The sequence below is a fragment of the Simochromis diagramma genome, unplaced genomic scaffold, assembly GCF_900408965.1.
Source record: "Simochromis diagramma unplaced genomic scaffold, fSimDia1.1 OVJJ01000327.1, whole genome shotgun sequence".
Lineage (NCBI taxonomy): Eukaryota > Metazoa > Chordata > Actinopteri > Cichliformes > Cichlidae > Simochromis > Simochromis diagramma.
Window position 1 is genome coordinate 591318 of NW_024386768.1, and position 24872 is coordinate 616189.

General features: G+C 48.2%; 1 protein-coding gene across 2 annotated transcripts in view; it reads left to right on the top strand.

Annotated features, from left to right (window-relative positions):
* Nucleotides 1–3004: 3004 nt before the first annotated feature.
* LOC120737069 (carbohydrate sulfotransferase 8-like) overlaps nucleotides 3005–24872 on the top strand; it is a 42246-nt gene continuing 20378 nt past the window's right edge. Inside the window, exons 1-2 of one of the 2 annotated variants that reach the window (XM_040037523.1) lie at nucleotides 3005–3401; nucleotides 21498–21683. In XM_040037523.1, the coding sequence (XP_039893457.1) occupies nucleotides 21521–21683 (163 nt within the window). In that variant the 5' untranslated portion in view covers nucleotides 3005–3401; nucleotides 21498–21520. The remainder of the gene's footprint in view (nucleotides 3402–21497; nucleotides 21684–24872) is intronic. The other variant, XM_040037533.1, reaches the window with a different exon arrangement.

Below are 24872 nucleotides of genomic sequence, written 5' to 3' on the forward strand. Positions count from 1 at the left end.
TCCCAGTGTCTGTCCCACTCTGAGTTTTAATTTGATCCTTTTATTCTGAAGGATCCCGCTTCAGGTGGAAGCACTCCACTTCCTTCAGAAGCCTGTATGACAGACGTTTTAGTGCGGCGAGCCTCCTTAGCTGATGATACCACAGAGTAACAGGTGGGGTGGCAGGGGCCTTCCACTGGGAGATGATGAGCTTACCCCCCAGCATCAGTGCAGTCTGCACCCACTCAGTGACTTTAGGTGGAAGATGTTCAGAGCAAAAATCAGAGGACTCAATGGGCAGCCGTGTCTCGTACCTTCAGAGTCTGTGATGGACTGTGATGACACGATGCGTTAGTATTCAGAGCCCCATTTATTCCCACTCGTTGTGATGTGTCAGTTAAAAAGTGTCAAATCCAGCCCACCAGGTTTTCCTGATTTCAGACTAAAAGTCTGTTGATTAAAATCTGGGGCTGTGTTGTATTAGAAGCAGAGGAGGAATAGTCCCTTTACTCTCCCCATGTTTGAGCCTCAGATTCGGTACAGTCAAACACGTGTCCTCCACTCCTCTGATGGGGCTCTGTGCAAACTGCATTGGACTCAGCTGATGTCCAGTCTCTTCCATAATCACATTCCTGATGAGTTTTTCAAAGACTTCACGACTGGGGTGAGCGTGACAGGCCATTAACTGTATGAAACTCATCGCTGAGTTCAATGATAAAGTGCTGAGTGTGTTTCAGTTTCTGCTGCTGATGTTCCTGCTCTGAGACTTGGATGGATGACCCATGATGAGCAGGAGCTGTGAGCTGGACACAGGCGGTGTTTCACGGAGCTCCTCGCTGTCGTGGAGACACAGCGAGTAATACGATGCTGTCAGCGGAGCGTCATTATCATCAGGATGAAGCACAGATGCTCTCTGCTTCCTCCTGCAGCTCACAGCCGCTCACAAAGATCAATGAGTGCCTCCACAAAGGAGCAGGACGTCTGTCACCTCCACTCTACATCCTGGATTTAATAAAACACCAGCAGGGGGCGCTACAGGACAGGCTGGACATGCACGATAGGACAGCAGAGTGAGCGTGAGGGAAGTCGCTTGTGTCTCTGTAAACTCAAACTCTGGCTGTATCCCAACTCAGGGTCTGCAGCCTTAAAGTACGCAGCCTCAACGATCCTCAAGGGCCGCGTACTCAAAGACCGCTAAGGCCGGAAGTGCGAGGCTTGTGAAATGGGACGGTCTAGCCTCCGTTGCGCTGCCCAGGTTGCCTAGCAACCATGATACTAACAGCTGGAAACGTGTCATACAGCTGTGTTTGACAGAGATGAAGGAGAAAATCTTTTGTTCATTTGTTTGTTTCTACATGAGCTTTGATCATTCTCTGTAAGATTAAGCTCAGCTATTGAACTCAGCTATTGAATATTTTAAAGTAAAGGTTTTAAAACCAAGTTAGTACAAACGTCACTAATGTCACATAACTTTGCCGACATGTGGCCAACAGGAATGTTTAATGTTCTTCATTATTAAACATTTGCACATAAATAAGTGACATAATATTCAGTACTTACTTAAAGTTTACTCTTCGGCCGCTCCGCTATCCGCTAATTACACCGACTGCCGCGCTATGAATTGTGGGATATATGGGACCATGAAGTCTACACTGCCACAGCCTTAAAATTCAGGGAAATGAAGGACGCATTTCGAGCAGCCTTTGAATTGGGACAGCCTTCGGCGCATCGCTATGACGTAATCGGCCTTGAAATGCGTACTTTAAGGCTGCAGACCCTGGATTGGGATACAGCCTCTGACTGTAAAGGCCTCAGAGGTCACAGCTCAGAGCTGGCTGTAAACACCTCACACCTGGGAGGTCAGAGGTCAGAGGTCGAGGCAGCCTAAAAATAAGCACAGCTGAGCTGGGTCTGCCCTGGCACCTCCACCCAGGAGGAAGCTGCACGTCAGCTGGGAGGTGCTGAGGAGGCATCGTGGTTAAACTGAATAACCTTAAATATCACTGAAAGGATAGAAAGCGACTCACAGCAGGCAAAACTAAACACGTTCTCCTCTCAGGGTGGGGCTCCCGGGGTCAGCCTCTGTCACCAAGGAGCTTTTTACCTGCCTCTGTGACATGGAGGTCCTGCTGCTGCTCTCGTGTCTCGTAAACAGGTCACATGACCTCTGCACCTGAGACAGATCACAGGTAAAGGTGGACTCGGTCCTGTGGTGCCTGTGTGAAGTTGTGCAGCTTGTTCCTTCGTCTTTCCGGTTTCTTGGAATATACGCATTCACACACCGAGTCAGCAGGCAGCGCTGAGGCGGAGGTCCCCAGAGAGGAGGAGGAAGAGAGCTGGTAAACAGCAAGGACAGGAGGAGCAGGGGAGAGGAGGAGGTGCGCACACACACACACACACACGGCTGCTCTACAGTCAATTTAACAATAATAAGAGTCTCTGCTTCCTGTTCTGCTGGTAAATAAAAGCATCATAAACCTGCTCAGATCTTCATCGATTTTTCTAAAGTGTTATTTTTGTCACAGACACCTGCACACAGTCACACTACAGGGAAAAATACCGAGCGAGCTAAAGGAGGGAGCAGCTTTTTCACGTTTCCTCATGAATAACTGTAAACCTGTTGTTTTATTGACTGTATTTGTGCTCTGTTACAAACACTGGAACACCGTGCAGTATAATAACACTGGGCTCACATTAATGTGCTGAGCATCAATGACATTGTTTTCACGCGGTTTAAATGGACCTCCAGCTGTAACAGCTGAACTCATTAAAACGAAATGAATTTTTCTCCTAACTCACGGTTAGGATTAGAAGAAACAATAAAAACTAAGCAGAAGCACAAACACAGATCTGCCGAGCAGCAGTTTTAACTGTTATGATAATAAAATAAATCATAACAGTTAAATCTGTGACGTCACGCTGGTGCGTGTCTGCGTTACAAACTACATCAGATTCACCTCTGCAGCCCTGACCATCACGGGCTTTTATTTTGAGGATTTGGCGAATGCGGGCTTTTATTGTGGTGGTCTGACTAAACTTCCTCCGTGTCTCCCGGAGCTTGCCGGTCGGGCTCCGCCGCCCTGCTCTCCCGTCCACAGTAAACTCTCAGTCCAGTCCTTCAGCTCCGGGGCCGCTAACGAACTCAGCCCGCGGACACCGCAGCTCACCGGGGCTCACCGGCAGCTCTGCGCCCGTTAGAGCGTTTACGGAGTACCGAAGGAGGAGGGACGCCCGCAGACTTAACGACGGAACAGAACTCCGCGGACTGCGTCCATGCTGAGCCGCACACAGGTGAGCGCCGGCGGAGCGAGGACCGGGGGCAGCGGGCGCACTTTCAGTCGGTACTCCGGTGATACTGTGACGTAGACCGGACAGCCCGACGGCGAGCTGCGGGGTTCGCGGAGCAGCTGAAAGTAAAGCAGGTGTGTTTGGAGTGCTTACGTCATTAACACTGACCCCGCCCCCCCGTTAACACAGATTTAAACCGCGTTTTTTTGAGCCCGTGAAAGGTTACGGACAGGGGCGGATACAGAGAAACGGGGCCCGGGGCACAGGTAAGGAAAAAGCCCCCCTCCTTTTGCTGGTTTTAAACGGGGCAGCTAATTGGATAGCCGTGTTTGATGATCAGCTTGTAGTTTGTGCTCGAGCGGCCCTGATTGGTGGACGTTTCTCACATTATTTGACACCTGGAACTGTTATTGTGGCGCTCTGTTTGCTGCTTCCTGACTAGGTTTCACCTAAAGAAGGACCAGAAATCCAAACTTTTACTTTTACTGAAGCGTGAAAAACATTTCAGATAAAGAAATCAAAAGAACACAGACTCTTTTGTTTCTGTTCATTTATTTTATGTCATCCAGATGTTACATTTTTTGCTCCTCTAATTGTTTCCAGTTTATTTCTTTGTGTTTTTGTTTGCTCTGTTGATATTTGTTTAATCATGACAACAAAATGATTAAAGTTGATCAGATGCTGATGGGGAAACAGATCTCTCGTGTACTCGTCTGAGGGTCTGACGTCAGTCGCAGGGGGGCGGTGCTGGGGTGTCGGTTGATGTCGCGGCGTCTGTTTCTGTGATGTCAGTGGCAGACTGAGCGCGTGCAGAGTTGCTGAAAACAAAGATGGAGATGTTTGCCGTGTGGATCCTCAGCAGCTGATCAAACAGAAAGAGCGGCGCCTGATCTTCAGGCTGCAATATCAGCTGTGGGCGGAGCCTGCACAGGTCTCAGATCCACCTGTCACGCTGACGGAGGAGGAGGAGGACGGCTGCTTCTTCTCCTTTGTCAGCAGCAGTTGAATGAAAAGCTGCGATCGCGCTGAATAATTTCTCTCCTCGTGTCTATAAATAGCCACCCGGCTGCTCCACCTGCACACGGAGCTCTGCTGCACCTACGACGACCCTCGGAGTCACCTGACCTCGGCCGTAAACAAACTGAACCAAAATAAACCGGAGCGACGGCGAGGCTGAAATAAACCGAGCACCTCAGATTTATCGTTCATAAAACACGACCTCGAGTCTGATCTGTGTGGATTTAGGACGAGTCACAGATCAAACTGAGGTTTTCCCCGATCGATCATTTTATAGATGTTACCTGTTAACGCTCGCCATCTGACCGCTCGGTTCAGGGAGTGCTGCTGCTGGCTGTGTTTGTTTCTCCAGCCCGGTGCATCCCACCCTGAGCTTTCATCTGCTGGATTTTGGTGACAGCTGGATGGCGATATACGATATATATCTCGATATTTATTTTTAAGCAATAAAGTAAGAACAAACAGAGAGTTCTTAGTCACAGCTGTGTCCCAGATGTCACACAGGCACTTTTATTAACCTACAGCGCAGATGTACAAGAAAAAATTACTCAGAAATAAATTATCAGCATTTATTAAATAATAATGCTCCATAAATAAAAGAAAACAATGTTGTTTTGTGCATAACAAAGAGCTCACAACTGTGCAGTCAAAATGTGAACTAACAGACGCTGAGCAGAATAACAAGCAGCTGCTCTGTTCTTAACTTCTACTGCGTGACCGACAGCCTGGAGTTTGAAATCCTCTTCGTAACCGCGTCTCTGAACAGGAGCCATTTATGGTCCTTATACGCACACAGTACGGTGATATTACGCTGAAGCACAGTACGTATCACTCCGCGAGGCTCCTGACTACGGCAGCTGTAACGCTCCAACAATCCATCAAGCGGTGCGGCTCCGTAGCAAAGTCGTACTCAAACATTTTTAGACAGATTGCTGAGCGCCGTGTTCCACAGAGAAGCGGTTCGCGGTCAGTGAGCACAACCAGAACTCATACATAAGGCGCGCTGTCAACTTTTGAGAAAATGAAAGGATTTTAGGCCGTGCAGCACCTCTGGGCGTTAGCGTGGTTAGCTCGTTAACACGTTGACGCCGTCCAGTCCCACACACGGGGCGATGCGCAGTAACTCGCTAACGGAGATTTGCTGCATTAATGCAGTTTTGGCATTAACGTCATTCTAACGAGATTACCGCTACCAGCAGTAAAATAGTAATCTCCAAATGTTTTCTTTTTACCGAGCAGCTCCTCTTTGATAGCTGCCGTGTCCGTCCTGTCGCTGCCTGCAGGTGAAGCGATGGGGGAGGCGGAGTTGTGTTCAGTGAAGGAGAGGGGAGGCGGAGTAACGCAGCGTAGAGACAAAAGTGGACGAAAGAGGCAAACTTGCGGCTCCACAAGTATAATTATAACGTAACACACACTATATCGATGCAAAGGATATTGTCACATCTCTTATCTCGTATAAAAATATATCAATATTTTTAAAAACTCGATATATCGCCCAGTCCTACATCACGTAGACGTGGGCTGGGAGTAAGAACAATAACACGGGCGAGGTCGAGTTGTGTGCAGGTTTTACACCTGAGCTCACCTGAGACCGAGTCTGTCGTTAATGGATCCATAACACTGGAGAAAACGGGACGCCGAGCGATGAGGGAAACATCTGAGCGTGCAACACCTGGATCACAAGGTCACCTGGTGGGAGGTGACCTGTCTCTGAACAGGTAACAGGTGTGCACAGCGTCTCTCGGGCAGCTTGTGTCAGAGCCAGTCAGCGGGAGATCGCCCCCTGCAGGAACTGAGCGTCACTGAGTCTCTGAACCTGTGGATTCATCACAGACTGGATGTCATGACCACATCCAGTCACAGAGACGTGTCGGGGTCGCTTTAATGATGGCAGCTGATTGGTCGCAGACATGGTCCCCGTCTTTAAAGATCACCGGATCATTGCAGTCTCAGTAACTGTCGTGTCGCAGGCTCCGCCCACTGCTCTTCCAGGTGTGACTGTTGTGTAACCCTCTGCTGGAACTTCTGGACTCGAACGTCCTGTATCGATCGTGTGTTACTGCGTCTCGCTCCACAGTTGTGTTGTACAATGACAATAAAGGGCTTTTCTATTCTATTCTATTATGTTTGCAAGCGTGGCTCCATTTCTAAGAGTTTCTGATCCTGAGTCTGTGGACGTCACAGACGTCTCTGTCTCATCAAGGTGGTTCGCTTTGTTTTCTCGTCCTTCTTCCTGTGAGGGACTGATCGGTGCTGCTGCTGATTCAAGTGCATATTAGCATACAGTAGTGTGTGTGTGTGTGTGTGGTGTGTGTGTGTGTGTGTGTGTGTGTGTGTGTGTGTGTGTGTGTGTGTGTGTGTGTGTGTGTGTGTGTTGGATAAACTGACAGTGTGGTACCAGGTTCGTGGCGGTTAATCTGGAGGCGGGTCTGAGCGCTGCTGTGCTGCAGTTTCCTTTGAAGTGGAGCAGGACGTGTTTGTGCGTTCCTCCGACAGAAACAGTCTCGTTTCAGCTGCACTTTCACCGTGTGAGGATTCAATTACCATAAGCACCTTTAATCTGAGCCGACGGCCTCGCCGAGGAAACTCGATCCCTCCTGCTAACGAGGAGAGCCGCGCTGCAGGATGCTGAGGCTCTTCTTCCAGGCTGCCGGCATGAATAACACATCGGAGAGGGACACCTCCGCCCCTGCAGAGCGCCTCCATCGGTCTCTGCAGGGGCACAGGGTCCTGAACAGTCATCTCCTAACCACAGGCAGCACCGAGCTTCACCGGAGAGCTTTCAGACCAACACCTACACCACCCACAGCTGAGGGTGGTGTGAGAGTCTCACGTTTATCAATGTTAAACTGATTAATCTATTTTAGAAAGTATGGAAACATCTGTCCATCGTCCCATGTTCACACCGTCCAGCTGTTTCCGGTCCGAGCGTCTGATTGGATGAAGCTCTCTGCAGCAGGTCTCCGCGTCTTTCTTTAAAATAAAACTGTAGCGTTCGTGCCCGACCTCTCCAGCTCTTCATCAGCTCGGTTCACCTGCAGCTCATCTGTCATGTGATGGGGTTTCTCCGCCCATCGGAGTCAAGTCATCTTTATTTATATAGCACATTTAAAAGACATCAAGTGTCGGCCAAAGTGCTGAACAGAGGGATGATATAATAAAAAGAATTAAAATAGATGAGATGAAAACATTATAGAAACATTGTAAGACATCCATATATGTTTGTAAAAAAATGTGTACATGCAAATATACACATACATATACAAAAATGTACACATTCACACACAAGCACACGTGAACATAAAATACATGCATACGTGTCTACACATGCAAACATCATCCAATGAGATAAAAGACCAGAATCGCTGAAATAGAATAAAAGCCCTGGGAAATAGGAAGGGCTTCAGATTCGATTTAAAGACTTCCAAGGATGAAGAGGATTTACTGAAAGGGGGAAGGCTGTTCCAGAGTCTCGGTGGCAATGGAGAAAGCCCTGTCCCCTCTAGATTTGAACTGGGAGCATGGAACTGATAACAGCATCTGACTGGAGGAGCGCAGAGATCGAGTGGGTCGGTGCAAGCTAAGAAGATCTGAAATGTAACCTGGAGCCAAACCATGGAGAGCTTTAAAAACAAATAAAACCTTAAAATCAATTCTATATTTAACTGGCAATCAAAGTAGAGATGCGAGTATCGCAGTAATAGTCTCTGTTTCTAGTACCCGTCAGGAGCCTTGCGGCTGCATTTTGAACAAGTTGCAGGCGGGACAGGCTTGAGTGACAGATGCCTAAATAGAGAGAGTTACAGTAGTCAAGACGTGACGATATGAAAGCATGAAACCAAGATTTTTTACATGGGGATGTACACGAGCTGATAATGGGCCCAAATCGTTTCTTATGAGACTAACAGAGTCCTGCTTACCGAAGATTATAATGTCGGTTTTGTCATGATTTAGTTTGAGAAAGTTCAGAGACATCCAGCAATGTATGTCGCTGAGACACTCTGAGACTTTCTGCAGCGTACTGTCAGCATCTGGTTTTAGAGAGCGGTAGAAATGTGTATCGTCTGCATAAGAGTGACAGGAGATCTGGTGTTTCTGAAAAATGGAGCCTAATGTGAGCATGTATAAGGAGAACAAGACCGGGCCCAGAATAGAGCCCTGAGGTATTCCACAGGTGAGCGTAGCTGGGAGGAGTATTTGTTACCCAGCATCACAGAGTAGGATCTGCTCTCCAGGTAAGAGGCAAACCATGTTAGAGCAGAGCCTCGAATGCTGACACGTCTTTAGACGGTTTAATAGGATTGTGTGGTCGACAGTGTCAAAGGCTGCGCTCAGGTCTAAAAGGATGACAACTGTACTTTTTCCAGAATCAGCACCTAGAAGCACATCATTGAACACCTTCAATAGAGACTCTGCTGTGGAAGGCTCTGAAACCAGACTGATATTTGTCCAGAATATTAGTGTGTCTAAGAATGAGGAAAGTTGGTGGAGGACGACTTTCTCAAGAACCTTAGACAACAATGGCAGCTTAGAGATTGGTCTGAAAATACCAAGAACTGACGGGTCTGAACCTTTTTTTTAGAAGCGGCTGAACAACAGCTTGTTTAAACGAATGAGGAACAGTTCCATTTGAGATGCTGCTATTTACAATAACGAGGATGCTAGGGCCGACTGTCTTCAGCACATCTCTGAGAAATGGTGTAGGTAACACATCCAAGGGGCACGTAGTTGGTTTCATGTGCATTATTATATCAGTGAGATGGGATAATGAAACTGGTTTAAATTCGGAGAAAAGGAATGTACATGCAGGTGGTTCAGAGGGGTCTTGGGATGGGAGCGGGATATGTGCTCTGATATCATCAATGTTTTCAGTAAAGAACTTTCGTGTGAGGCCGTCTCAGATATGGCTGCAGTGGTGCAGGACAGAGTTGATTGTGTTGAATAGAACTTTAGGATTACCAGACGTCTTAGTAATGATCTTGGAGAAATAATTTGCTCTTTCTACCTTGATGGTGCGCTGATAGTTATTTAAACAATCTCTAAACACTTGGTAATAAACGTGGAGCTTATCTTTCTTCCATTTTCGTTCTGCTTTCCTGCCTGAGTGCTGAAATGCTGTAAACATCAGCAGCAGTGTTCGTTTCTCACAGGCTGGTGTCCGCACACCTGTGCAGGTGTTTAAGCACTGCTTCATTTCACTGCTCTGATTATTAGCTCAGAGCTAACATCTTAGCCTATTGCTAACACAATGAAATATAAGGACGAAGGTGGAGGTTTGTTCTCACCCTGTTTTTAAGTGTTGATTTTATGTTAAAGGTGGAGGTGAGGAGCTGGGTAAGGTTTTCTCCTCAGTGTGTTTTGCTTGTTTGTGTATCTGAAGCACTTTTGACCACCTGTCTGCTCCACCTGTCCTCTCCACCTGTCCTCTCCACCTGCCCGTGTGTCAGACAGGGCTCTGTGGGTCTGAATGAGTCCTTTGTGTGGAAAGTTTGAGCCGGTCATCAGAGGTCATTCTAGTTAATCATTCGCTCTAACTGGCGGGTGAGAAACCGCCTCCAGATATCGGGGGCGGCGGTCTCTGGATCGCCAGTGATTAAGAGTAGCTGTGCAGCCGGCGGGCTCAGAGGATTAGTGACATTAATGATGAGAACAAAGCGACGCTGCTGCTCAGCAGCTTGTTTAGTTCTGCCTTTCAGCGTGTTTCATTATTCATTTGGCTCGCTGGAGCCAGACTGCTGTGACCCACTGCTGTGGGAATGAGCCGGGCTTGTATGGATTTATTTAGACTCAGAAACACCCCAGAGAATTAACCTGGGACAGCTTAAAGCCACGATCACACATTTATAGGAGCTCCACCTCCAGCTTCTTCTGTCTGCTCCACTCGCAGCAGGAAAAAAACCCCTCCAAAAAGTCCCTGTGCTGGTAGCTGTTTAATCAAGTTAGAAACTCGGGGAAAGTATTTATCCATCACCAACAGACCCACTGGTTTAAAGTCCAAATGACCAACTCCAGGTTCGAGAGAGGCCCAAACGTAAGCAGTCCCATCTCCAAGTACACGGCCCAAACCACGTCCAAAACCAGTTCAGTATCTGGGTCAATGTCCAAAGTCCAAAACAAGATTTAAAGCAGAGAACTAAACTAGCCCCAAAGTCCAGGATCGGGTCTGACTCCAGGACAACAGACAAAACCAAGACCAGGTCTGAGACTGGGTCTGACTGAGACCCAGTCCGACTGAGACCGGGTCCGACTGAGACCGTGTCCGACTGAGACTGGGTCTGACTGAGACTGGATCCGACTGAGACCCAGTCTGACTGAGACCGGGTCCGACTGAGGACCGGGTCTGACTGAGACCGGGTCCGACTGAGACTGGGTCCGACTGAGACTGTGTCCGACTGAGACCGGGTCCGACTGAGACCGGGTCCGACTGAGACCGGGTCTGACTGAGACCGGGTCCGACTGAGACCGGGTCCGACTGAGACTGTGTCCGACTGAGACCGGGTCCGACTGAGACCGTGTCCGACTGAGACTGGGTCTGACTGAGACCGGGTCTGACTGACTGTCCCGAGACTGAGTCTGACTAAGACCAGGTCTAGATCAGGTCTGACTCCAGATTGAAAGCAAACACAAAAACTGGCTCCAGCAGGCGCCCCATCCCCCGGGTCCCACACCAGTCCACAGCTCTGGGCGTGGGTTGGTGTGTTAGTATGATGGAGAGGTGCCTCTCTTCTGATAACCTACAACTTTTACTCATCATATAAATCATGACATTTATCACGTGACCTGATCAGCTCGTCCGAGTTCAGGAGAGGCACGGAGAGAACGTAGGGAACAGATGGAAAAGGTGACGATAAGCCGGAGTGACCTCACACTTAACGCAGGACCTCCACCCTGCTGTCCACCTCGTGCTGCAGCTCGCGGATAAACGTGAACGGAGGTGGAGATTTCCGTATATGTTATCCCATAAGATTAGAGTCCCATAACGGAATGACAGGGATTAATCTTCCTAGCTCTCGTCGAGGGGACCGCACAAGCCCTTTATTGTGCCAGAGGAGGTGGCTTATCAACTCATCGGATTTGCAGATTATATTCCTGATTATGTTTATTTCATATTTCCGTGCAGTCGTCCGTAAGGACTGACAGAGTATTTCAGCTGAGGTGATTCAAAGATCAGAAAGCTGCATCGCCACAAATGCTCCTGTCAGAGGCGCAGTTTGACATTTCTCATTAAATGTGATGCTTGTAATAAATCCTAAATTCCTTTATTAAAGTAAAAGATGTCCATGGGGACGTATGTTTCTTTTTCAGGGAGTAAAAGTAGGAGAGATCCAAGAAAATTACATTTTTATTCCTGGGTAAATGATGGAAACATGAATTAGATTTTGAATTCTGGATTTAACAGGAAGCCAAAACAGGAGAAATCTGCTCTCTCTTTCTAGTCCCTGTCAGGACTCTTGCTGCAGCATTTTGGATTAGCTGAAGGCTTTTCAGGGAGTTTTTAGAACTTCCTGATAATAATCATCATCATCATCATCATCATCATCATCATTTATTTATTTATATAGCACTTTAAAAACACACCTGGTAGACCAAAGTGCTGTACAATACTAATATACACATAGTAATAAAACCAGACATAGCAATAAAGTTAAAAAACAATAAAAATATCAGTTACCCACAGAGTTAAAAGCCAGGGAATAAAAATAGGTTTTTAATAAAGACTTAAAAACTGGCACTGATGCAGCCTGTCTAATATGGAAGGTTATTCCAAAGCATCGGCGCGGCAACAGAGAACGCTCGGTCTCCTCTAAGTTTCAGCCGTGACTTTGGGACCGAAAGCAGCAACTGCTCAGCTGACCGAAGGGAACGAGTGGGGACGTGGGGCTTCAACAAGTCAGACAAATAAACAGGTGCCAGACCATTTAGAGATTTAAAAGCCAATAAAAGGACTTTAAAACGGATCCTGAATTCAATTGGAAGCCAGTGTAAAGAGGCCAAAATCGGAGTGATGTGATCAAATTTTCTTCTGCCAGTTAAAAATCGTGCCGCAGCATTTTGCACTAATTGCAAGCGTGACAAAGTGCCCTGCCCAACCCCTGTTAAAAGAGAATTACAATAATCTAAACGTGAGGTAATAAAGGCATGAATAACGCTTTCCAAGTCACGCTTGGAAAGAAAGGGCTTAACCTTTGATAAACGTCTGAGGTGATAAAATGCTGATTTTACCACCCCGTTTACATGGTCATCAAAGGTGAGTGCAGAATCAATTTTAACTCCGAGATTTGTGATCGAACTCTTTAGTTGGGAAGTCAAAGCTGTAAGATCAACATCCAGAGTATGAGAAGAACGATTTGGGCCAAATAAAATTGCTTCTGTCTTCCGATCATTAAAATTTAAAAAGTTTTTTGCCATCCATGCTTTGACATCAGTAAGGCAGTCAAGCAGAGGTCGAGTTGAGAGACTATCAGAATGACTAAAAGGTAAGTAGAGCTGGCAGTCATCTGCGTATAGATGGAATGGCACTTTATGCTTTTGGAAATTGGCGCCAAGAGGCAAAAGGTACAATGAAAACAATAACGGCCCAAGAATAGATCCCTGTGGCACACCCCAAAGCAGAGGGGCCACAGAGGATGAAGCCAACCCCAACTTAACACAAAATGTCCTATTTAAGAGATAGGACTTTAACCACAAAAGTGCCGAACCAGAAATTCCCACACAGTGCTGTAAGCGGGAGATCAGCAAATCGTGATCCACAGTGTCAAATGCAGCTGTCATGTCCAACAAGACCAGCACTGCATATTTACCACGGTCTGTCGCTATCAGGATGTCATTCATAACTTTTACGAGGGCGGTCTCCGTGCTGTGGAATGGCTTAAAGCCGGACTGAAAGATTTCTGACAATTTAGAGTCGTTCAAGTAGTCCATCAACTGAGTATAAACAATCCTTTCCAGAATCTTACTAAGAAAGGGAAGCTTAGAGATGGGTCTAAAATTTGATATGACTGAACTGTCTAAGCCCGGTTTCTTAAGTAAAGGATGTATGACTGCATGCTTAAATTCCCTAGGTACTTGACCAGACAAAAGACTAGTATTAATAATGTTCAGAATATGTGGTCCGATGATAGGAAATACCTTTTTAAGAAAACGGGGAGGAACAACGTCATTTGGAGAGCCACACGGTTTAGCATTCAGCACAAGTTTCTCTAAGTCAGATAAAACAATTGGTAGAAAAGCAGAGAACAGACTTGAGCAAGAACCATGCATGGCTGGGTCAGCAATAGGTAGAGTCGGAGGTCTTAAACTAGCAACCTTTTCCACAAAATAATTAAGAAACTTATTGCACATAACCGCAGAAGAGTGCAAAAGAATATAGCCTTCCGGATTAAGTACAGAATTTATAGTGTTATATAGAACACGAGGGTTATGCGAGCTGGCAGCAATAAGTTGAGAAAAATAGGAGTGCTTGGCAGCCTTTACTGCTCTCTGATAGACTTTCCAGCTAGTCTTAAGAGCTTCCATAGAGACGCACAACCTATCTTTTTTCCACCGTCTTTCACATCTTCTACATTCTTTTCTAGCGGCTCTGGTAAAATCAGTTAGCCAAGGACTAGCCTTTGGCTTGCATTGTCTGAATATAAAAGGAGCGACAGCGTCGAGGACAGATTTACAAGCAGAATCCAAACAAGAAACTAATCCATCTGAGATGGACAACTCAGGAGGATAAGAAATAAATTGGTCAAACAATATGGAAAACCGCTCGGCAGTATCTGAGCCAAAAGCACGATAACATCGAGCAGGTACAGCACGCTTAAGAACAGGATTAAAAAGAACAATATCACATAAAATAGGCATATGGTCAGAGAACACCGCATCCTCGACAAGTACGTTTTGGACAGATAAACCATGTGATAAAACCAAGTCCAGTGTGTGACCACGTTCTTGAGTGGCACCTTTAACAGACTGAACAAAGTTAAGAGTTCAATAAGTCCAGGAAGTCCTTAGCCAGGGGCTTCCCCGGGCAGCAGACGTGAATATTAAAATCACCAAGTAAAAGGATCTGGTCATACCGTGATGCACAGTCAGCAAGAAACTCTGAGAACTCGGATAAAAACTCCTTGTTATATTCTCATGAATTACAGTCGTCCAGCCTGGAAGTAATAAATGCATGAACTAGTTTTTCAGCGTCACTCTGAGACAGGATATTTCTAATTTTAGAGATGTTGCGCAAATGGAAGAAAGCAGTCTTACATATTTGTTTAATATGCGCGTTGAAGGACATGTCCTGGTCAAAAATGACTCCAAGGTTCCTCACAGTGTTACTGGAGGCCAAGGTAATGCCATCCAGAGTAAGAATCTGCTTAGATACCATATTTCTAAGATTTTCAGGGCCGAGTACAATAACCTCAGTTTGATCTGAATTAAGAAGCAGAAAGTTAGCGGCCATCCAGGTCTTTATGTCTTTAAGACATTCCTGCAGTTTAACTCATTGGTGTGTGTTATCTGGCTTCATGGACAGATAGAGCTGGGTGTCATCAGCATAGCAGTGTAAATGTATACTATGTCTTTTAATGATGCTGCCTAAGGGAAGCATGTATAATGTAAACAGAATTGGTCCTAGCACTGAACCCTGTGGAACTCCATAATTAACCTCAGTGTGCTCCCATTAAACGAGGTGTTTGAATCCTTTTCATCTCCTCCTTCAGTCGGACACAGTGTCAGAGGAACAGGTGACCCAGAGTAAAATGGTGAGACTAAGATAAGTGCTGCAGAAGAAGAAAGCAGTGTTATGTCAGCTGACATGGTAAATTATTTCTGAGACTTCAAACTGGACCCACCTGCTCAGCTCGGTCCCACAGCCCGATGAGACACTGAGTATATGAAGTGTTTGTTTTACTGAATGTTCACTGTGATAAACATACAAACAGGTCAGACCATCGTCAGTTACCATGGTGATCTGTCTGCGTTAAACACCGTCAGTTAATCTCGTTTCGTGGTGACACCCGCTGTGCCGAAAACAGCGGACGGAGTCGAGAAGGCAGGAAGTAGAAAACTGATTTGGGCCGCGAGGACGATCAGTTAACGTCCACGTACGCGGCAGCGGCACAGAAACTCCTGCTGTGTGTCGAGCGCTGTGCTGTTACTGCTGCTGAGTGTGAGGAGCTGAACTCAGAGATCAGGGAAGCACAGTGGAAAGTCCACAGTATCAAACAAGCTGCAGAAACGCCACTCGTGCCTCCGCTCGCTTTCCAGCTCGGGTCACCTTCATTTCAGGGGCAGCGTGGGACTCTTTGTCCCCGAGCTCGGGCTCGTTTCTCAGCCCGCGCGCCATCCTTGGCCTCATCCTGAACTCTGAACAATTAGCACTAAACGGTTTGAGCGAGCCGCTGCAGCCTCGCTCACGCAGCCCATTTTCTGTCTTTGTATCTGCACACAAAGCAGAGCGAAAGACCGACTGTAACTGTGATGATGGAGGCTGTCCCAGCGTCTGTGGTGCAGCTACACAGAGGTGAAATTTCTCGGTGAGCTGCTTACTGTTAAAAATGACTTCTTTATCTGCTTTCTTTGGCCTCCTGGGCAGCCGCCGCCTGCACAAGCTCTCATTTTATGTACCAACTGTACATAAGTGTTCAGGCTGCTGTCTCATTAGCTTTGACTTCAACCAAACCGGCGTGTGAACACGTCCTGCAGGTACGAGGCTGCTGAATGATTCCTGTAGGAACCATGTGAAGAACTCAGGATACTCTCCCGGTAGAGCACCGCAACGACAAAGTCAGCACACGTATTTGTTCTTAAAACTCTTTACTTTCAGATATTAAGAGAACAAAAGTTTGAAGAAAAGTGAGGAAATCAGGAGCTTCTGCAAACATGTTCCTGTAACTTGATTCCAGCTGTTGGTGGGACTCGTCCTGCAGCTGTGGAGGAACACGAGCCCAGACCAGCAGACTCTGTGCTTGTACTGTGTCACACTTTATTCCATATTTTCTCTGTAGTTTCTCCCTCAGTGCAATTAGCGTGAGTTCTCCTGTTGCAGTTTACCCTGATTGTTTCCTCTCGTTTGTTCCAGGTTTCCTTCAGCGTGTTAATAATCCGCTGCAGTCACAATATTGACGCAGCTCAAAACGTCTGCGGTGGTTCGATGACAGCGGGCGTTTCCTGTTTCAGAGTGTTGATGATGTCGCTCAGGGAGGTGTGATTGTGGTGTACGGCGTGGAGCTCTGCCATCACACTGCAGGGTATCCATCTCCTGCCGTCATGTTAATCCGGGCGCGGCAGGATCGAAGCGTCCTTGCCGAGCGGTCAGCTGGAGGTCCAGAGTTTGACTCGGCAAGGACGTGAGGAGGGGTCGTCCTCTCGACTCTTCGTTGTGACTCGTTCCTCTGAGTTTCCTGCCGTGTTCTTGGTTTTCTGACTAAATGAATCTTCAGTTGGGACTGCGACCTGTTTGGGGGAAAATAGAAACCTGATTATTTGTTCTCAGTATTTCATGCTTCATTAGACGCAGCCTGATGGTTTTTCTTTAATCCTGCCAACAAACACTCAAACCAGCCTGGCTGGATTATTTCTGCATGCAGCGTCTTGTTCTCAGCCGCCCTGTTTTATTTAAATGCAGGCTGTTTATCCTCCTTTCAGCAGAATGAGCTGCTGCAGCGTGATGCTATAAATCATCAGCCACTCGTCGCTAATAGAAACCTTAATAACACATGTATTATTATTAGAGGGACAAAAGTTTCTGCTGTAAAACTTCAGAAAACAGCGTCTCAGCGGTGATCTCAGACGTCGAGGTCGTGCTCGATCCGCCTGCAGCTGAAAACCGTCCTTATCACAAACAGATCACAGCCACTGCTTTAAGAGCGATGATTATATCAACGCGGTGCTCTTCGTTTCCTGTGTTATAAATCAGACTGTTGGAGAGGGGAGTGATTCACTCGCCATTTACTCTCAGAGCTGCGGCGAAGCTGTGAAAACCAAGCTGGAAACCGACACCTTCAAAGTAAAAGCTGTGCTGCACTGCTTAAACCAACATATTTCCAAAGGCAAGACTTTTACTTTGACGGTCTCTGTTTCTGGTTACGAGGTTTTGGTGCAGCTCCACCAACCGACCACTTGATGAGTACATGCTTCCCTAGCAACGGTTGCCAGGCAGTCACCTGTGTAACTGAGGCCTCAGTTCAGTATTAAGATTTACCGTGGTAACCGTTTCCATGGTGACGATAGCACACTACAGAGCCGTGCCTTAAACGAAACATTGACGCAAAAAAATTGTCAAATTTTTTCTAATTAAATTGTTCGAAATCAATTGTTGCAGCCCTTCTGTGATATGATATAGTTTAATACAGTGTTTCCCAACCACTGGGCCACGGGACATAGGTGTGCCGTGAGAAATGATCAGGTGAGCCGTGGAAGATTATCTGGTTCCACCTGATTAGTACTCTGAGGCAGCGGTCCTCAGCATTTTTTACTTCATGGACAGGTTTATTTCCGACAATATTTTCACGGACCGGCTTTTAATGTGTCGCAGATAAATACAACAAAATAAAACCGGTACCAAAAACAGAAGATTTATTCATAACACACAAGGAAAAGACCCAGGGAAACAGAGTTAACGATAAAAACGATTAAAAAAGCCATAAATTTCAAACCCGAGCCTCAACTCTCGCAGCCCAGTACCAAACGGACCGCCGTAATCAGCGTGAGTAACGGGCAGAACAATGACATTCTCTTCCACTAGAGGGCAGTACAACTACCTGCTCTAATTCAGTGGGTCGCCAACTGCCAGTAAGACAGAAGACGACGACGAAGAAATGACAATAGTCAGAAAAGTAGTCAGTCTGACCTGGTCCTGGAGGAAACTCCGACCCAGGTGAAGGCCCAGCATGAGCAGTGGTCAGAAGGAAGCAAAAAAGACAAACTGGGGACAAACCGAGCCAATTCTGCTCTGCCTGCAGTGCGGGGGAAACATTTTTGTTTTTGCCATCTGATTTTTGTAATGTGAAACATATGCTGTGGCTCCAAAAGGTTGGAAACACTGGTTTAATTTTTACATTATGACAGATTGGTGACATCACAGCACCGACACCCGTTTTGAAGCCTTGGGAGGCCTTATTGACTTATTTTCATTGTAATCATTTCTAAGTCTAAGGAAGTCCACTCCATGCCTCCTAGGTCAGCTCTTTCCACAGGGCGGAGGCCGGGGCATAAACACTGCAGAGGTGATCTCTCTCGGCTGGTCTAGGAACACCTAAGTGCCAGGAGGAGGAGTTGGAGGAGGAGCAGGAGGAGGCTGGGTAGCTTCTGTGGATAGACCCTGAGCTGGATCAGCAGCAGAGGATGGATGGAATAAATAAACAGACTGATTGGCTGGATCCATTTATGCGTGTCACATGACCAGCTGAAAACATCTGAAACCATCACAGAGTCTCTCAGCACAAAACACAAAAGATACAGACACTGCGGCACTGTGTGTGTGTGTGTATGTGTGCGTGCGTGCGTGCGTGTGTTATGGGCTCACCTGCTGTGATGCTGCAGACGGAAACAGATGTTCCTGCTCAGCCTCATGGGAGCAGGAAGTGTGCAGTCAGCAGCAGAGATGGCTGTGCAGTAAAAACAAACGCGCGCACACACACACACACACACACACACACACACACACACACAGAGAGAGCAGGTAAACAGCCAGTGATGGCATTGGCTTTTGTCCTGTGACGGCGCCCTCCTGTGGTCATGTCAAAGTGTACCTGCTTGATCAGTTATTGTCATAGAAACCAGGATGGAGGCGCTTCACGTGTCCCTATAAGTCGTATCTTCTCTTGTTCAGGTGCAGTGCTGCCACCTAGTGGTGCAGGTGTGGTCCAGCACAGAGTTCGTGGAGCCACCTGTCGGTAAAGATGACTCCGTGTACGAGAGTGAGTTTCCGGCACAGTCAGGAGTTTTACTCGTCTGCCACATGGATCACAGTCATTGGACTTTCAGGCTTTTTTTGGGGGGGGGTAGAAGGACGTGAGTGTGTCAGGATGGAGTAGGGCCGTGTGATATAACGATATATATCAGATAACGATATGAAAACGTCTATCGTTTCATGTTACGCTATCGTTTGTTTCGTGGTGTCGCAAAATAAACTGTTTACGGCAACATTTTCATGGTTTTGATGTCACTGTAGAATTTCTTGAAATTCTCTCTTTGTCTTATATTTAATGTAACCACGCTACGGATGGACAAGCAACTGTTTTTACTCGTCGTCGTTAGCAACAACGGCGGTAAAACCATTGCGTGGCTCTGCCATCCGCTTGTTTATTTTCCACATAAACCTTTCACAATAAAGCTGAAGATCCTGTTGAGACTTTTCAAAATAAACTGAATCACTTGGTGGGCGGTGGTGATAACCTGCAGGTCGCTGTGCATTGATCAATGCTGTGGAAACAGAAAACAAACTGAAGGAGCTTTAAAAGCTCAGTGTTGAAGGCCAACGAGAGCGAGCAACCTGAGAACCAAAGTCTAATGAAGACGTTATTAGAGGAGCGTCTGAGTGAGCACAGCTGATCGATCAGCTGATTGTGAGTTTTCAGGAAGCACTGGAGGACCAGGAGCAGCTCTCGTTTTCCTCCCCCACCACTCGTAAATCACCCTCATGTTCTCCATCATTCTCTCGGTCAGAGCGTGAGTGGGCGGACGCCGAAATGATCCTCGTGGGGAAAAGAGTCACAGGAAGTAGAACGGAAGTAGAATGTCATGTTATTGCACATGCTCAGTTCCCACAGAGAGAGCAGGTTTGTGATATTCTGACAGGAAGTGAAAGTGTCACGCTCCACCAGACTCCATTCACAAAACCAGGAATTTAACCTCCAATGAGCACCGAGTTGTCGGAGGCCTTTGACAGTGTGTCACTGGTTTTGCGTTTGGCTGTGGTCAGTTTCACAGCTGGCAGCACGAGGTGACACCTGGACCCTGCAGAGGCTGCACAGGTTGTTCAACTCCTCCAGGATGGCACATCAGTATGTGCCATCGTCAGGTTTGCTGTGTCTCCCAGCACCGTCTGAGGAGCACAGAGGAGACTTCAGGAGACGGACGGTTACTGGACTGGGCCGTAGAAGGCCTTAACCCATCAGCAGGACCAGTATCTGCTCCTTCGTGCAAAGAGGAAGACCTGTAGCAGGTCCCCCTCCTTCGTGCAAAGAGGAAGACCTGTAGCAGGTCCCTGGTGTGAACGTTTCTGACCAAACAATCAGAAATAGACTTCATGAGGTTTGCCTGAGGGCCACATGTCCTGTAGTGAGCCCACGCTCACTGCCGTAGAACACCAGAACCGGCAGGTCCACCGCTGCCGCCCGGCTCTGCAGAGATGAGGGCGGGCTCAGCCTGAGCACACGTGTCAGAGCTGAAAGTGTCTGGAGAAGCCGAGGAGAACGCCGGCTCTGCGGCTCGGTGGTGGGTCAGTGATGGTTGGGTATCCATGGAGGGATGCGGACCTCTACAGGTATATTGCCATGGTGACTTCTGTCCTCTGTGGGAGGGGACAGCTACAAAATAATGTCAACAATGATGTAAGACTTACTACAGACGTCCGTGTTTGATGAGAACGATTCATTTTATTGGAAACACTCACAGTGAAACTCTCCTCTGTGGTGACCACCTCCTCCTCCTCCTCAGGAGGTGCAGCATGACTCCAACGGCCACCCCGACCTTCACCTGCAGCTTCCGTGGAGGTTTCAGCCTATCAGCATCCAGCCAGCGTGCAGCTGTTCGGGGGTTTCGTGTGGATCTTTCCATCGTGTGTGTAATGGCTGTGGGGTGTGGTCGTCACCCTGCTGGGCGGGCGGTGTCGACACTCATGTTTGTGAGGTGATGGAGGGTGCTTGATAACAACCTGAGCGTGAGGCGGTGTAAAATTTTCACACTTATACCGCAGGTGGAGCTGCCAGGAGGCTGACTGGTCACACCCACAGCGCCACTATTTGGACACTTACCACCACTAGGGGGGGCACTGCTGCTCTCAGGTGTGCGTGTGCTCAGAGAGACAATAAAGGTACTGAGGCAGCAGGAGTGTGGTTGGAGGAGGTGGAGCAGGTGACGGTGTTTAAAGGAAACAGAGAGGAACCGTCGGCGCTCAGAGTGAAATGCCGAAACTCGGCCCCAGAGGCATCCGATGGCATGCAGTCACACGGCGAGCATCAGGTTTGCATGTCTTTATCAGATCTCGTCTGAAGTGTTTGTCTCCTCAGGTGCTCGCCGTGGTCGGTCCAGGATGAGCCTGCTGGGTGTTCGGAGGAGGCTGCTGTGTGCGGCCGTGAAGCCGCCCTGCTCCCTCTGCTGCTCCCTGTGGTTCCTCCTGCTGCTGCTCGCCGGATCGCTGCTGCTGCTCGCCCGCCTGCAGAACCTCACCGAGCCGGTCCTCCAGTGGCGCCCAGGTTAGTTCTTCTCCATGTTTTCTTCGCCTCCTTTCACTCTGGTGCTCGTTATGCTGCCCCCTGCAGGGCGTAGAAACCTGCAGCATGCTGTGTCTTTGCATGTTCAGCACCACCTCTGAGGTTTTAGGAAGGATAAAGTGTTAGAGGGCACGCTGCGTTCTAGCCCCCACCTGAGGTCATGTGATCAACACAGTGGATCGGCTGAGGTTCCTGTGCAGGTTGTCTGAGCTCAGGTCTGCAGGTGGCAGTCGCAGTTCTGCTCCTCTAAAACAGCCAGCAGGGGTCAGAGGTCACAGAGGAGCGTGGAGCAGCAGCTCCTCCTGAGAAGCAAACCCACCAACAAACGTCACAACCTCCTGTCCAGCTTTCAGGCACGTCTCAGGTTCATGCCGCGTCTTAATGAGTCATAAAGACGTGAACGAGTGTCTGAAATCTGCTCCTGGAAGCAGGACCGATTCTGTCCAATCACAATCGAGTATCGAGCACCATCCCTACCTTAGTGATGTGATGCTCCCGTGTTCTGTGGACGGACCCGTGCGTTGAAAGCTCTGCGTAAGCACACTCAGTGGGACAAATTAAAAGTCCATGATGGAGGCACCGGCCAATCACAGAACAGGGTTACACTTTCATCACGCTCTCCTGACCTCTGACCTCCTTTCCTCTGAGAGCTGCTGCTCGCTGCGTGTTTCCTGCGTTATGCTCAGAGATCTCAGCAGCAGCCACGTTACGCTCGTTCTTCATCATTCTGTACCTACATGCACCGAGCTGCTGGCCCCTGATTGGCTGATCGGGTTTTTAATGAGCAGTGGAACAGGTGTGCCTGACTGTGACCTTGTATGCTCTGTCTGAGCCGTTCACTGGTTGACTCATGTGGCGTCTGGGCAAGAGGACGTGAGGTCACAGGCAGCTGGTGACACGCTTTGCTGCATTACAGCGTCACACACACCTCCTTCAGAGAGCAGCCTGTGATTGGTTCAGTCTCTGAAACATGTACTTCATTACAAAGGTTACTTTGCTAGAGTAATGCATTACTTGCGTCTGCTCCTTCTCAGCGACGCTAGCTCGGTGCTAGCATGCTGTCTGCACAGAAAACATGGTGCTCTGAGAGTACTGCAATACTGCAGTACTGTAGTGTACAGAGTACGTGCTCATGAAGAGTCAGCATCGTGAGCAGAAGCAGCGGTGCAGATTCTTTTCCTGTGGGGTGGGCGGAGCTTCAGACACTGCATGACGTGTATAAAAAAACATTTGTCTACATTTTAAATGACGTAGAGCGCCGACGCCGCGCCTGCTGCTCCATCAGCCTCATCTCAGGTTTCAGCACCGACCTTCACTGCTCTCATTCTCTGATAGCGTCTGTCTGCGGGAGGTAGGCGATGACACCTGTGCTGAGGTGATGGCGGAGATCAATGAAGCAAGTGGCTGATTTCGTGAGGGGGCGGGCAACGTTGCGCTCGATTCTTTTCTCCATCAGCTGTTGCAGATTTGCCGCTGAGCTTCGAGCCTCGTCTGTTTTCGCCAAACACACATACCTGTTGAGTCCGTTCCTGCCTGTGCTGTCATGAACTTTGACCTTTAAGCGAGGCCTGTAGAGTCTGAGATGGAGCTCCTGGGTGATGTCAGGTGACCGTGCTGCCCTGACTGCTCTTACTAACTGATATTAAAGACGTCTCAGCGCTCTTTGGTCTAATTCATGCTTTTAATGTGACGCTCAGGTTGTTCGTGCCTCTTTAAACTGGTTGTCTGATGGTTTTCCTGACACTGGGAGTTCAGTGGTTCTGTGAGCAGAGGAAGCTCTGCGTCTGCTGTTTGCTGCTCGCCATCTGATCTGAGATTAGTTAGTTTATCTTCTGATCCTCTTCTCTGAGATATTCTGTCATCATGAGCTCTGATTGGACACCTGAGGCTGTTACCATGTGTGTGTTACTGTAACACACCTGAGTGTTAAAGATGGTTTCACTTCATCTTCATGGAGCAACAGCCGCGGCACTCAGAGCGGCGAGCGTGCACCTGAGCAGCAAACCACAAACGAGTCGAAACAGACGAGTGCGAGTCCATCAGTGCAGCCGGTCCGCGTGCTGATGGACGGTCTGAGCAGCGAGAGGATGGACGTCCTCGGGACAGGAGTGTCAGATCATAAAGAGCCTGAAATATCACCTCCAGAGCGCCACGCCTACACTCATTACAAACCACCGACAGCCGACCATCAACCACGCCGCGCTTGGCTTCTTTAACACAAGCACAGAGTGCACGCCACGTCAGCACAGGTGCCGCTGACCGAGTGCAGTGTGGGCGCTCCTGTGGAAGTGGACGCGTCACAGCAGCAGTGGGCTCAGGAAGAAAGAGCGAATAAAAAAGAGTTCATCCATAAAAACATAAAACGTGTGTGTGTGTGTGTGTCGGTGTGTGTGTGTCGGTGTGTGTGTGTCCTCTTGTCCAAACTAAACTCGCTGTCCTCGATGTTGCTCTCATGAATGATCAGATGTCAGCGATCGATTGGCGCATCACTGCTGTGGAGCTGTGATGTCATAAATAAAGTCGTGTTATGGTCGCTGCCTGAGAGCTGACCTGGCGACGCTCCTGCACCTCGGAGTCAGAACTTTAAACGCTTCTTTTCTTGGGGTGAGCTCGTCGAATCATCTGTGAGAGCTGCTGAGCGCTTCCTGCTCGTCCTCATGCCGTCTGAAGGTTTGTGACACGTGTGCGCGTCCTATTTCAGTCCAAACAGAAGCATGCGGCAGCACGCCCGGCCTCGTTTCTGCACTCCGCTTTAATTAACGTTCTCCGGGGGGCGGGGTCAGAGCTTCAGCGATGGCGCTCAGCCTGTTTCTGAATAACGCAAGTGATCCCTCACCACCTCTGATCAGTGGAGCTTACATTCTGCTTTTCTCACTGAGCCCACCTGAGCCCACTCGTCCTGAGGAGGACTGAATATGTCAGTCAGGCTTGAGCTCGTGGAGCGTTTGTGTCCCAGCTGGTTAGCAGAGCGTGTCTCTGCTGCTGTCAGTTGCGTCCAAGTGGCCGCGGCTCAAGCGTAAAGCCAGCACGGACAACGGTGGAGGCTTTCCTGGACTCGTGGCTGCAGACGACCTGCAGAGTCCGAGCTTTAAACCACGTCAAATGTAAACCAGGAGGAAACTGAAGCAAAGTATTATAAACGTTTGGCAGCGAGTCCACAAAATGTGTAGT